Source organism: Netta rufina (genome assembly GCF_964035555.1).
Source record: "Netta rufina genome assembly, chromosome: 1".
In the NCBI taxonomy this organism is placed as follows: domain Eukaryota; kingdom Metazoa; phylum Chordata; class Aves; order Anseriformes; family Anatidae; genus Netta; species Netta rufina.
Genome location: NC_140123.1, coordinates 132,676,616 through 132,691,659, shown reverse-complemented (window position 1 = coordinate 132,691,659; position 15,044 = coordinate 132,676,616). Strand labels below are relative to the sequence as shown.

The following is a 15,044-nucleotide window of genomic DNA, read 5'->3' as shown; positions in this document are numbered from 1 at the left end:
ATTTGGGATGCTATGGGATGCATGATAGTTGGCCTGCAGGTCCACATGTAGAAGGAAGTAATTTTCCTTCCAGTTGTTCAGTGCCACATCATCTGTGCTAAAATTCCTCATATAGAATAAATGTTTCCCCAAATTAATAAACTTACCAGAATTCCCAGCCTCCCAAGAGGTGCAGGAGTTCTGGAACCCTGACCTATCCTGTGATTGCATAGGCTTGATCTTGTCAAGAAAATGGCTTTTCTTGACAAAGCAGAAACCAGGGGTGCTGGAAATGTCCTGCTGAGATCCTTGGGAGGGCAACTTTGTTGAAGGTGAGCCCTGCAGGAGCACCCAGTCGGGAATTTGTATGCTGATGTCACTTCTCACTGTACCCCTATGTTCTGCCAGCTCTGGCATTTCCCAGAAGCAGGAGATGCGGTGGAGAGCAGAGTCCTTGAAGGAGCTTCCTGACTGGTGAAGCACAGAAAGTTGCTGATACACAGAAAGTTTATTCGTGCTCTGTTTGCACTTTGTCTCTAAGGGGTGCTTCGTGGTTTAGGAATAAAATCAGAGAACAGTGTTAGGGGATTGGGTACAGACGAGCAAGTAGAGGATAGATTGTGCATGCATGGCTGAGCAGAAGCCTCAGCTGAACTTTACCCTTTTCTTCACGCTTTTGGTATTTTAATAGCTTTTAGCAGATATACCAAAAAAAGAAAAGTATACATTACTTAAATCATATATGACTACTACAGGCTGCCAGTTAAATGCTGGGCTGACTTAAAAAAAAAAAAAAAAAAAAAGATGAAGTCTCTACCGTTAACAGGAATGTGCTAATTAGTAAGTGAAGCATAACAAATTTATCACCAGGTGGTTAGAATATTCCAACTAAATGACATTAACATTCATTGAATTATGAGCTGTGTTGGAAGTTTCTGACTACATCTTGTAAGACCAAAAGTAATGTTAGTGACTTTTAAACCACCTTGTATAGTAGTTAGAACTGAGAATGGCATGCTGGTGACACTCATTTTGTTTTTAGTATAGTGCTTTATGGTTTACAAATTTTTAATTATTTAACATTTAGGGGGTAAATTTGAAGACTTGTCTTCTATTTATACTGTTCTTACCATATATATTTGTGTGAGAGTGTGTGTATATGTGTGTGTATACATATATATAATTAATATATTACTTATTTCACTTTACTGCACACTTTGCATGGAAAAAAATCTCTTTGGGAAAAACATAATAGAAATCTCAGTTTGCAAATGCAGCACAGACTGGTAGATCACCTTTGCACCTTCAATAGATGCAGAATACTGAAGTGACAACAGGACCCTATGAGCATGCCACGCTTGTTGGCCCTGTTTAATTGGGGTGAGAAGCAGCCATTACTACCATGTGCAGTTCTTTGCTTTACCTCTGTGCACCTGGCATCTGCACAAACAGCAGCATTATTACCTTTGTGTTGATGTTACAGTTTATATAAGCTGAAAAGTATGGCAGACAGCTTTATTTATGCCTTCATGTCAAGAGCTTTCAGGGCTCGCTTTAGTGTAGTGCCTGGTGACACAACATCGTGCTGTACATGGCTATAAAAGAACAGGAGGGTATCTTGCATGTGATAGAACTTGTCTGTGGCTAGATGGAGAATGGCATGCAGGGCAAGTAAGGATCCTAGGTCTTACTACTGTTATCTGCATTTCTTTTATGCGTGCGCTCATCTATGCCTTCTGCTCTAGGAAACTGAAAGTTTTATGATGTGAAAAGTCAGTGTAGTTCCTGCACCTAGGAACAAGAAGAAACAGGATGTGGAAAAAAAAATCAAGTGCTGTAAACTCTGTCACATAAGGAAGTGTGCATTAATAATATATATACATATATATATATATATATATATATATATATAATTTAGGTCTCCTGAGTCACAGTGCAGAGCCGTGGCATTGAGCAAAGAGTCCTAGTTACATGTGAGAGGGAACCTGGCCATTACTGCTCGCTGCAGTGTCCCAGCTGGTGTTGATACCTGCTGCAGGTTCTGTTTGTGCTGTGTTTCATGTGTGGTGTTGATGTAGTTACAGTTTATGCTCCCCAGTACTGTGTTTTATTCCATACATGCCAGATACTGACCTTTCCCTAGGATTCAAAGTGTTATTTATTGCAGTCCCTGAGAGTGAAAAACTACAGCCCTCTCCCCTACAACTCTCATATGGAATAGGCAGTGTGGCAGTCTCCTATATATAGCTGCTCCCTTGGGCATAAAGATTATTTATCTAGACATACATAAAATTATTTTGTATTGTTAAAATGATTCAGCCAGGAAGAATCAAATTATTTGCAGTGGATACATTTGTTACACTCACATAGTTGGTTTATTAGACTCTTTTGATGGGAGTTTTTACGCCTTACTAAATGACTTTAAAATATTTTCTGTCATGCCACTGGTATGGAGTTAAACAGAGCAATCAACTCACTGGTGATGTTTTGGTCTCTTTTTTTGGTTATATGGGCAACTCCTTTTGCCAGCTTCTGGCCTGGGTAAGACCATGGCTCTAAATGTACCACACATGCTTTTCTAGTAAAGTACCTTACGTACCTGCTCCTGAATGGCAGATTGAGTCCAGAGCACTGTGAAAGAAAGGTGACGTATTTTTGGAGAGACTCCAGTTTATGTGCTGCTGCTTGCATGCTGAAGGGTAAACTGCAGCCTTCATCCTCTAGTTACTTTTTTTTTTCTCTGCATTTCTAGTAAGTTGAAGATATTTCAAAATCTTTTAACATAAAATGTTTGGACAAAATATTCTACCTCAACCTTCTTTTCTCTTTTCTCTCTCCTTCTCTTCCTTTTTTTTATTTTTCCTCCTCCAGAAGAGTGGTTTGAAGTGGAAGGCTAGGAGCTTAATTGGATTTGGTACCATCCACAAAGGAGAGGAAACACATCCCTCAACCCTCTGATTTGGGCATTTACCTACAGGAAGAAGAGTGCTTTAAATTCATTGTCTCAAATTAAAAGCTGTGTCTCAAATTTGAAACTCCAGCCTCTCAGGCAAGTGCTTAAATTACTGCACCATTAATTACTGTATTTTCCTGTTTCAAAAGTGCCCTAGCAGTTGTATTCACTTGACGAGAAAGGAAGCAGGTATCCCCTCTTGTGAGGGGAATACCCAAACCACAGAGATGCACTTTCATTTTCTCTCTGTCTGTGTTCCTGTGCAGTGAAAAGCAGCTTAAGCAGCAGCACTCGGGGAGGATGCACACACACAGGTAGGCAGGATCATTCAGCACGGCTGGGGCATGCTCTTGAGAGGCAAGAAGGCTGCCTGTCCTGGCTGCTCCCCAGGGAGGGTGGAGGTGACACCTATCCCACCACCATTTTACAATCTTCCTCTAGTCAGTTATTTCCCCCTAACCACATGACTTCCAAAAAGCTGTGAATCATCAAAATAAAAAAAAAAAAAAAAAGTTTCTCAAATTCTGTTTTTTCTGGGCAACTCGAAATTTTACTTCATAAAGAGGCAGAGGAAAGAATGTAAAAATCTGTAGTCAGTTTTTGAGAAGTTCTGCAGAACCAATGGATTGGATTTGGGTGGCCCTTGAGTGCCAGTCCAACCAACATGATTGCTAGCTCATCTGAACAACTCTTTTTTCCAATAAACTAGTTCCATATACTTATTTTACTAAATAAAGGTAAATCGAGGCCTGTCCTGTAGTATTAGATAATCTGTACAAGACAAGAAATTATTAACATGTAATAGCACAGTCCTAGAAAACAAAGTAGATAACACTGCAAAACATTTAAAGCAACAATTTAATTTTAGAAAAGTATCATGGTTTTAATCTTTGCTATTGCTTTTACAATGTTAACATTTAAAGGATGACCAGCATGCCTTCTGTCTTCCCCACTGACAGAGTATTTTCAAGAAACTTCTTTATGTGAAATAGACATTTTGTATTGCATTAAAACAAACAAAAAAAGGACAGAAACAGACTTTCTGATCACCTGGCCTCACACTTCAAAACTAGCAAGTCAGGCAGTTATCCAGCACCAACCTCATTATTTTAAACATTTTCTTTTAAAAAAGAGTATGAAACAGCAGTGACCCAGCACTAGCCTAGGTTTTAAATATAAAAGAGATTTTTATCAGTGTAAATTTGAAAAACAAACCAGCTGCCACCACCAGGGTGTTAATTATATTGGTCAGAGTCCAGCAATGACCTCCTATTGTAATTCTCTGTTAATTCTGCAGTCCATAACTTATGGCCCACCAAAATGCAACAGCAAGCAAGGCTGCAGGCACCAGCTTCTGGCAGACGCACCTGAAAGGAAGCCGACAAATCTGCGGGAGGAAAGGGGAGGCCATTAGAAATGACAAGAAGCAAAAAGCTGCCGCAGAAAAGTGAGGATGACCACCTGCAGGCAAGGTTAGTGCCAAACTGAGAACATTGCCCTGCACCTCTGCAGGAACAAGCTGCAGAGGCGAGTCTCACCCTTCCACTCCTGTGTCTGTCCTTTCCAAACTCCACAGAGTCCTTGTCTCTTCCCCAAAATGTAAGGTACAACACTGATTGTAACAGCCTACCCACCCTATCTCATCTAGAATATAGCCTCACAGTTTTTTATGGTGGGGAGACTCCTGTTTGCACAGAGCCCGTTGATTTCAGTGGCAGTTTAGCACGTGAGTGTTTGGAGACACTTGGCGCACTCAGTCTATGAACAAGATGTTTTGGTTTTGGTGAGGGGTACCAACAAACTAAAGAAAAAACCTGAACCTACAGTCACCTATCAGGCTTTACTTGGTGACACTTAGATGGGAGTGAGGTGTTGCTGTAACAGAAAGGTAGAGAAGAGGGAGAACTCATACCCAGCTTCCATAACCAGCGATCCTCTTTGTCCAGTTATTGTTCAAAATATTTCCAAATCTTCTTGTAATGCTTTTAATAATATTCCATGTCTGGAAAACACTGATAGCAACCCTGATGATTAAACAAGAAACCACAACAGACAAAAACTGAAAACAAAACGTGGATAGAAATTTTATTCTAAAAATTGGCAAACTAAATGCCAAGTGTAGAAAACTGTAAAACAAAGCCTCACTCAACTCCAATATGTTCCTTCTTTAAAGCCTTCAGAGTAATCTATGCACGTGCATTTCTCTAAATATTTAGGAGGAAAATCTGGTAACTCAGTAGGGCTTTAAAAGCTAAACAGATGTGATTTTAGAATTAACTGGTTACTACTTTGACATGAGAAAGCATGCAGCAGATCTCCTGATTGTCAGCCCTGTGCCTTTGCTCTTATTTCCAGCTAAGAGCAGCGAACCCCAGCAAGAGCTGTTGGTCCCCGAGGAATCGGGATCCAGTGCAGATGTGTCTGGCTGACAGAGGCCCTGTGGAGCCTGAATCTGAGCTGACTGAGGCTGCCCGAGCATAGCTATATTCTGCATTCAGGAACATAGGTGTAATCGGGTCGTATTCTCTTGAAATCTGCAATAGTCGACTCTCCTTTCAGACTAGGACATTTCTATGCTAATTACTGCATTTCTGCAGTTAATCTGTGGTCTTTATGACAGAGATGACAGCCCTGTCTGCTCTTATCAGATAAAAGGCAGTGCAAACAGGTTGAGCCACGTTTTATTGAGTGTGCCTCGATGGGTTGTTTGACATGCAGTAACATGTTAATCCCTAAAGCATCGCATTTGCTAGGGTGCAGACCTCTCCTCATTCAGTTGTGCTTAAAGACATGGTCTAACCTAGAAGAACTACAGTGCTATTGTGGAATTTTAAATACGTAGAAACGGTGTAAATCTTTTGACTGGTTATAGTCCATGGAAACAATTTTCATTATAAAAAATCTTCCCCGTAAAATAAGATCCAGTAGCTGGTTTCTTTCTTGGGTTCTGTATGAAGCAACAGTAGTAGCAATACACACACATATATATAAAATATATATATAATTTTTATTTTTTACTTTGGGTGCAGAAACGTTATTATTTTTCTAACATGATTTTTAAAAGTAGCCAAAAACAGATGGTGTCAGTAAGGTAACTCACCCATGTGCCAGGTGAAGCAGTGTGTCTTCAATCTTCCTGCTGTATGCTCTGTTAAATTCGTCCCCGATTAGAGCCAGGTGATGGCCAACCTGGACAGCTGAGCTGGAAGGCATTCAGGATATCCACATTAGAGGAAAATACTGCAACCTTGCTTCTTTAAAAAGCACTCTGCAAGTGTCAGGTACAATTATTTCCTTAATGGATGAACTAAGCTTGGCATGTAAAAGCTAAATGTTAGGGCTTTTTTTATTATTTATAGGTTTATTGATCAGGCACCTTAAGTCCATATTTATAGGCTTAAATGCTGGGATGTTTTCATAAAAACCTGCATATTTGACACTTTTGAAAAGCCATGGTGTCTAATCCCTTCATATAATACAACAGTATTCCGGTCCTAGATTTTTTTTCCACAAAGTTGAAATATTGAAAACCTTCACTTCAGATGACTCAAAATGTCTCATATTACATAACTGATCAGGTTTTTTTTTTGTCCAACAGAATTACTCCAGTGATCTCCATGATGCAGTCTAGTTCTCCAGCTAATGGCTGATGCTAGAGTAGAACTGGCCAAAGCACAATGGCTGTTCAAGATCTTGGGGCACACAGATCCCTGAGCTATGACTGCTGTCAAACACAAAAGCTAAGGAATTTTGGTGGGTCCCCAAACTGTTTACACTATACTGATGAAAATCTCCAATGAAATCTAGTTTCCTTTAGATGTGCATGCTTTTTTTTTTTTTTTTTTTTGTATAAAAATAATTATGACAAAATATTTTTATTTTTACTTGTATTTCTGCTGAGATCTGTTTGTGGGATCTGCTGCACGGTAAATGGACTTAAAAGCCTTATTCTAGAGATTGATTTAAAAAAACCTCAAGAGTTGGTTTGGTCAGTCAAACAACAACAACAACACAGAAAGGAATTTTCACAGACGGGAAAGACAGCCCCTGACTGCTGAACTGGAAAAAATGTATGCACAGGAAAAAGAAAAAGAAGAAGAAGAAGAAGAAGAAGAAGAAAAAGAAGAAGAGAAAGAGAAAGCACTATTAGTTTGTTGTGAGAGGCGCCTGGAGAATTATGTAAAAATGGCCTCTTCAGCTGCTTGTTGTAACAGGTGGGCTTCTAATGAAGAGCCACATCTGTGTCCCTGGACAGCATAAAAAGTTGTAGACATTTAATCCAGCATAATCTCATACAATTGGTGCTAAGCACTACAGGTTATCTACACTTGCATCTACTACACTTTCAGTAGCATCCACTGATTCCACGGCTTAGCCAGGAGTCTTTGTGAAGATTGGGGTGAGGGAGGGTTTTACCCGGGTGCGGAGGACAGAAGGAGCATTCTTGCAGCATGATACCTGATATTAAACTCCATTTGCTCTGCAGTATCTGGCGCTGCCAGAAGGTTGCCATACATTTCATCTTCTGGATCTCCATCAGGGTAGCTGGAGAGAACAAAGTGCCTGGGGCTTCTCTGTGTCTGGGACATCATACTCTGCAACAAGACCAGAGTCAGTCCCACGGTGTCTGGTAGCACAAGGTCTTCTCATTTTAGATGGACATGGTTCAGAGTATGCGTTTGCCCCTTTTGGGTCTGCAGTCAGAACGCGAGCATAAGAACTGAGGTAAGAACTATTTTGAGAGTGGTCAAAGGAAAGTTTCAGTGAACCAACAGATGTACAGCGATTCAAACGTGCAGCCTCCTCACAATGCATGAAAACAGCCTAGAAATTGGAAAATCTAGATAAACATAGCTAGCATAGCTAAGTATAGCTTCCCAGTAGTTTCACTTAGTATGAGATGCTTTCCTAAGCTGTTGGCAATGACCTCCTACCATTGCATTGCTTCAGCAGACCAGAAAGCGATTCAAAACCACTAGCCAGGATCTAGCACATAGGCACATCATAGGACATGTGCCTGTTCTAGCAAAATAAATGACAAAACTCCCAGGGTTTCAGCCCAAGTTGTGCATCTCTAGTATTTCCAATACTTTGGTAAGGCTTTCCTTAAAGCACCAAAGAGGCTGAAATAACCCACAGCAGATCTCAGAGCAGAGCTAATGTTTCTGTAGCTTTTGCAAATGTTTTTATTTGACTTATCAAGCCCAATGATATCAGAGCTGTGCACCGGGACTATTTAAAACTACACACACACCCTCAGGCAGCCAGCCAGTGCTCCTCCTGCCCCAGAGATGTTTGCTTCTGCAGCGCTGCGGAGGGAGGCTCTGTTCTGCCTTTACAGTGCCTGATGATTGACTGTGATGACAGTCCTCTGGATGTGCATTGTTTTTATCTGGCATGGCTTTGGCCTGCTGCTTTATCTCTCTACTTCCCAGCTACATCATAACTGAGCTGATTCTTTTTGCTGCCAATCTTGGAAACAATGAATGGGATTTCTGCCAGACTGGATTCTTTTGTCCTTTTAAGCATGTGCTGCAGAATAAAAACTATGTAAAATATTCTGAGATGGAGCTAAATCAAGTAAAAAGTGTCTGTGGTAAAGCTGCTCATAGTGGATTTGCTTGCCATCTTAATGCAATTCCGTAAACTCTTTCTTCAAGGTTTATGTCCGGAACAAGACTGGGGCCTTTGTGCCCTGAGAAACTCCTGATCTTCTTTCAATATTTATAAGACATTATTACATTTTCCATAAAGCACTTATCATCAGTTACAGTATATATATTACTGCATAAGTAAATGCACTTGCATGAACTAGCAGAAATTTCATACTAACTAAATGAAAAGTTAGTTAGTACCAACTACCAACTCAGTTCTACAAAAGCAAAGACTTCTTAGTGACACAATGTGACTGGGGAGAAAATTTTAAGGATTACTTTATGTTCAGTAGATATTAGGATATATCATACAGAGTATAGTTTACTATTATCTTGTTTTAAACACTTCCTTTATGTGTTGCTGTATGCCCCCCTTCCTCAGTCCAAGTAATGATCAGGAAAAGGGTTATGTCCATAGGGACTTCCAACTTTTCCAGCACCGTATCTGATTTCCAGAAACACAGTCACCTGGAGGACTTTGTAGCTCTGAATTAGGTGCCAAGGCTCCGTGTGTACAACACAGTGAAGCTGTCACACTTGGGAAAAAAAAAAAAAAAAACATATTCCCTGGTGCTAGTACCCGAGCTGGCCTTTCCATTTCCCAGAGGAACAACTAGACCAGTGGGTTACCAGCTGCATCCCTCTCTATTTTTTGGGCAAGGCTGATGCAACATAAGTGCTATTGCAGCGTGATCTGTGTTATCTGGGGCAGCTCCTGCTTTGGGAGCTCCAAAGCAAATGAATTTAAAAACAGCATAAAAGCTCAACTGTCTATTATTGCATGTTTATACCAACTATTCTTAGACTTCACAACCATGCACTGTGAAATATTCTCTCTAAAAAAAAAGAAAAAAGTATTTTCTATTTTTTTCCATTTCTAGAATAGATGCTAGTTTCACATTTGCAGGACCACACAATGGAAATGTCTACATCTGTAGGAGATGAAAATTGAGTTCTGAAGGAGACCTGTAATAAGTCAATGCACTACAGAAATCAGAAATGTAAACAAACCATACAATACCATGACAAAAGCCCAAAGCACAACATATGCTTCCTCACACCTGTTATGATAATACCTTCCTCCCACAGGCTAAAAAAGAAACTGCTGTAGCTGCTGAGTCCTGCTGCCAAGGATTCGTCTGCAGCCTGTTCTGCTCTTTTCACCCACCGATTTGTCTCCACATTCAAGTCAGGGAGAGCTAAGAAAGAGGGTATTTGTTGTGCACTGGGTAGAACTGGCAGCGCTGGGGCAAAGGCACTTGTAAGAGGGCTATTCCCCTGAAGGTGTGTGAGATGTGGCTCATTTAATTGCAAAGCAAAGCTTAGTGTTGGCCTTTCTGGCAGCTAGGGACCAAACTGAGGCCATTTGCTAATTTTTGTCATTTTTTTAAATCTAGACACACTGGTATACATGTGAAATCTGCATTAATGTGGACCCAGTTTGTTTCTCTAGTCTAGATCCATACAGAGCTGGGCAAGAAGAGTATATATCGTGTTACAGCCAATTCCGATCCTCCAAATAGGGATATATCAATCTTCCACCATCTATCTCATTCTTTCCTTCTTGCTCTCGCTTACACACAAAGAATGGGCAAACTGAATTTGGTTTACAGAAACCAAGAAGTGCCAAGTTTGTGTTAATAACTTACCACTTAGATAGCAAGTGACCATAACCTAATCCTCACAACGTATCTGAGAGGCACAGCAGGATCCCATACTAGCAGCAGCAAGCATCTACAACCTAGCTAGCAGATCAAAAAGCTCGTTCTTTTTTGTAAGGCTTTGACTGAGCAAACTAAAAGCTTAGTTTTAATGGTGAAATGCCTTCAGAAGAATGAATAATGTATTTAAAGTTAAATGCATACTTACTGTTTTGGTGAATAGGTCCAAATTTAAAAGGCTCTCTAAATGCCTATGCTTATGTATATGATGGAAATTATGACTTTTTTATGAACACAAGATTAAATAATGAAAATCCTCTTTCTACCAGAGATGCTTGACTCTATCTTTATTTTTCCTAGTCTTTTTTTTTCTTTTTTTTTTTTTCCAGTTGTGTCTCTTTTTTAACCTAGCAAAAGGGAACAGAAAATCATATTCAAAAAAGAAAACATTGCTAAACTGTGTATACTGGCAGGTGAGTTGGGGAAAACTATAAAGGTCCTGAGATTTTCTTGTATTCATTTTGATTAGATTTGCTGTGGCAATCATTTTTAAGAAGGCAGACACAATAATCTCTCAGTATAATGCATTGAATGCATCAATGATAATTTATATATAATATTTATGTATTTTATTACATATCTATAACACATGCAGTTTACATCTTTACATTTACATCTGCATGCTTTATGCAGACATGATTAATAAAACTAATTAGAACTAAAGTATGTGATTTAGTATATTTTAAATATGGTTGTGAAATGAGAAAATCGCTGTTGATGATCTAATTCCAGCATTCAAACTTAAAATTCCCAAACCTACCTACATAAAGAAAGATTGCCAGATAAGACTCTTGTTCCTTATCCCTGAGGTATCAAAGCATATCTCAAACTGTTTCAGATTCTACCAGCTGCCTATGCAAACTAAATTTAAATGAAGAACAAATAGAGGCTTGGTTGTTTGCATATATGCCCTTCAATCCATAGCCAACTCTTTAAAAACATGACATCATCCACGCTGTTGCAAACACAAATCTGTATTCCATTTTACAAGGACAAGTCTTTGGTAAGATGACTGAAGTTGAAGAACTAGTTAACATTACCAAGAAACTGAAATATCAGACACTTAGGGGGAAATAGCGAGGAGGAATATATGTTTTAAAGCCCACAGTGGTTTTCTGATTTGTTCTCTTTTAAGTTCTATGTTTCCTATGACCTCTGCCAGAAGCAGCGGGGAAGCGGCTGAGGCTGCTGGCCTCAGCTGTTGACTTTTCTTCCCTTGCTAGTTGGAAGCCATTGGCCACTGACCGTATGTAGGCACAGCAGGTCCTACAGACACCAGCACCACTACCGCCTCTCCCTCCCCTCATTGGGATACCCAGGCTTCAGCAGGCTTTCCTCCTCAACCATGGCCGTTCGTGGCCAAGCACTGCGAGGCACCCATCACACCTTTAGCTTATTTTAAAGAAAGAGGAGAGGTTAAGTAATCATTATTCTTTTTTTTTTTTTTTTTTTTATTTTTTTTTTTCTGGGTTAGGTTGCTGGATTTACTCTTAAATTGGCGTCAGACCAAGGAGCAGAGATAAATTCACTCTGTCTTGTAATGTGTTCTCAATCAGCTTAATGCCAATGACCTTGGATACTGTTTACACATAAACATGTCTTAATATTGCCTCAAACAGCTATTAAAGGCATACTTCTGCAAATATAAGAAATACATAGTGTTCTTTTACATTTTATTTCATCTACGTTCTATGTTCTTATACTTGTTATTAGAACATGCCTTCATTGGGAGTTTAACACAGGCTCTCTCACCTCAAAACAGGATAAGAAAGTGTTTGATGATAGAAACAAAAGAAAATGTATTCCTTAAGCAAATCTTGTAACCTCAGGAGTGAAAGAAAAGGATATAATAGACTTTAAATGGAGGAAGCCTTTTGAAATATAAAGCTTGCACAGGTATTTTTCTATTTCAGTCTCTGCTGAGACTGTTAAAGGGGTCATGAGAGAAATTCTGAGTCAAGACTTCAAGAATGTCTGTCTCATGTCTTTCATTGCCTTTGGTCAGATTTTTATGCATCATCAGAATTTGCATATTGTCATTAAGAGCACTCTGAGAGCACCAGTCCCTACTGGGACATTTATTATGCAACCACAGAAAGCAACAAAAGGTTTCTGACTTAGAAATTAGACAATACAGTTATGTCCATAGTAAAAGCTATGATTTGATAAACCTACAAAGTGTCATTTTCCTCAAAGTATCTACTGAGTCCTTCAGTGCTCACCAGTGTACTTCAACAGCTTCTAAATTCTGAAGGAAATGAGGAAGTTCTGCTTTTATTAAAAATAAAATAAAAAAAAAAAAAGTCATGGGAAGAACTGAGGACATTGAAGAGAAAGATATTAATACTAAACTGAAATTAATAATTTCTTTAAAAAAAATCTGCCACACTCATATTTTAGTTTCATGGCAGCGGCCAACATCTCAGGGATGTCTTCTTCATTCTACTTGTTCACAAAGAGTTAAGTTTTAGAGCAGAATCTTTCTGACTTAATCTAACATTTACATATCCTTTTCAAAACATCTTCTGCCCTTTGCACTTCTCTGTCTCAGAAACAGGTCAAGACTTTTATAACATAAAAGGATTTTGTTTAAAATTGCTACTTGATTTACATGGCCAATTTGTAAAAGGTAAGTGTGAAAATGTAACTGCATGCAGTTAGAAAAGTTGTTACTGGTAGTCAAAAAATTTCACACATTGCTCATACTAACAGCGTTACACAATAAAATTGGAATATTTCAAATTTAACATTTGTTCAAATTGAAAAAAAAAAAAAAAAAGTACTTGAAAGGCCTTGTTCTGCCATCCACGCAAACAGAGTAGTATCTGCAGTGAGCCTGGTGGCATCCTCAGCAAGCAGATTGCGAAATTCATGCCTTGATATTAAATTCAGATTTACAGGATGCTCATCACCAAGGCCATAATCTAAAAATACTTAGTCTTAGCTTCAGTTTCTCAAATAATATTGTCAATTTAAACATGATAATTCATATTCTTAAAAAAACTAGCAGCATTCGGGTAGCGTGGGCTGCTGTTTTCCCTCACCTGGTCCCCTTTAGTACTGTGCAGCATGGCACACATGGTGTCATGCATTGCCACCTCACACCTGCATCCTGTCCTGTGCAACAGGGCACGCTACTGGACTCGTAAGAAAGCATTGCATCTTCTGTGACTTTTGGCAGTCTTCTCCTACAGGTGTCTCTGAGATCCCGCTTACTGCTGTCAGATCAGAAAGGTGAAGGGAAGGGTTGATGTGCAAGTACAAGGCAATTGAAAGTCTAAGAACTAAAATTTAAGTCACTGTTTATGCTGCCTTTTTTTGTTGTTGTCCCACACATCAGTATAAAGAATTAAAACACCACGTCGTTCTCAGTTTTACTTAAGCTTCCCATACTGGTGAAGCGCTGACAGTAACAAAGTTGCTCCGACTTAAAATCCCACCCCACCTACAATATTCTTTCTGGCGGTGTTTCCACACGTTACAATTACCAGGCGTTTTATTACTCCCACCAAACGCACAAACCCGAGGGCGATGGGGGCATCCTCCTGCCCGGGGGTCGCTGCAGCAGATCCCCCGCCTTCGGGACCGGTCCTGCCCGGGTACCGGGCCCTTGGCACTCACCGGCGCTGGCTCAGGCTCGCTGTCTGCCTTCGGTCCGTGCTCCTGGGCTCTTGCTGCCCGCGGTCCTCCCGCCCGGGGCCGGGGCAACTCCCGAGCGCTTACCTCGAGCCGTCTGTTTCGGGCTTGTTGCGAGGCTCGCTTCCTGCTCCGCTAGGAGCGAAACGACGCGCACCCGGCTCCGCGTCTCCACAAGGGTGGCAGGCGCCGGGAACCGGGCGCGCCGCTACCGCAGCATCGCCTCACGGGGCAGCCTCCCCCGCCGGCCCTTCGCTTCCCTCCCCGATCTCCCCCCGCCGCCGCCGCCGCTCACCTCGGCTCGGCTCCCCCCCGACACTAAGAAGCCGCCGCCGCCGCCTCGCGGCCACACGCAGGCGTCGGGGAAGCGGGGCCCGGCCCTGGCCCGCGGCCTGCCCCCATTGTCCGCCCGCCGCCCCGCCCCGGCCCGCCGCCGGCAAGGAGCGCTGGGGGCTCCGCCGTGCTGTGGAGGACTACGGGGGCTGCTCGCACCGGCGGCACCCGAGTGGCGCGGTCCGGTGCCCAGGGGCCCCTTCGTGAATTCGGAAATGTGGCGGGGCTGGCTGTTGGACGGGGGGAGCAGCGGGCTGCACCCCGAGGGGCACCGCTAGGCAGAGGTAGCCGGGGTACGCGGCATCCCCACCCGGCCCGCGGCGAGCCCAGCCAGGGGCTAACGGGTTGGATGCCCGCTGAAGCCTGACCTCTTGCCCAAAAGGTTTAGCGAGGTCACGGGACTTCGGGTGTTTTCCTTCTGTGCTGTTGATAACAGCACGGTAAGTGATTCAGTCAGGATCAGCCATCACTAAAGAGCAGTGTTCGCGTTGGAGAGCTTTAAAGAACCAGAAATCCCATATTGCTCCACGCTTTATTGTCATGTCAAACAGGATACTTTATTGGGTAATGCCCGGCAGTGGACTTTGCTCTCCGTTTATACTATGATTTCATCTCTCTGTTGGTGAAGGTAAACAACATGAGAAGCAGAGCAGTGGCACAGATGCCGCACTCTGCCTGAAGCGTGGGTGTCTGCAGACTTTCATGGATCAGTTTTCAAACGCAGAGAAGTGCTTGTGTGTGTGTGTGTGTGTATATACATTATATTTA

The 15,044-nt window shown here is 41.5% G+C and overlaps 1 protein-coding gene across 1 annotated transcript; it reads right to left on the bottom strand.

The window, feature by feature from the left end:
- Window positions 1–4,217: 4,217 nt before the first annotated feature.
- On the bottom strand, window positions 4,218–10,462 carry LOC311222257 (uncharacterized protein; the record flags this gene model as incomplete). Its single annotated transcript, XM_084306442.1, has 4 exons — window positions 7,391–10,462; window positions 6,033–6,134; window positions 4,845–4,956; window positions 4,218–4,319 (listed from the first exon to the last, which is right to left on the bottom strand). The coding sequence occupies exons 1-4, from the start codon at window positions 7,522–7,524 to the stop codon at window positions 4,218–4,220; spliced, it is 450 nt and encodes a 149-aa protein (XP_084162568.1). The 5' UTR covers window positions 7,525–10,462.
- Window positions 10,463–15,044: the final 4,582 nt, after the last annotated feature.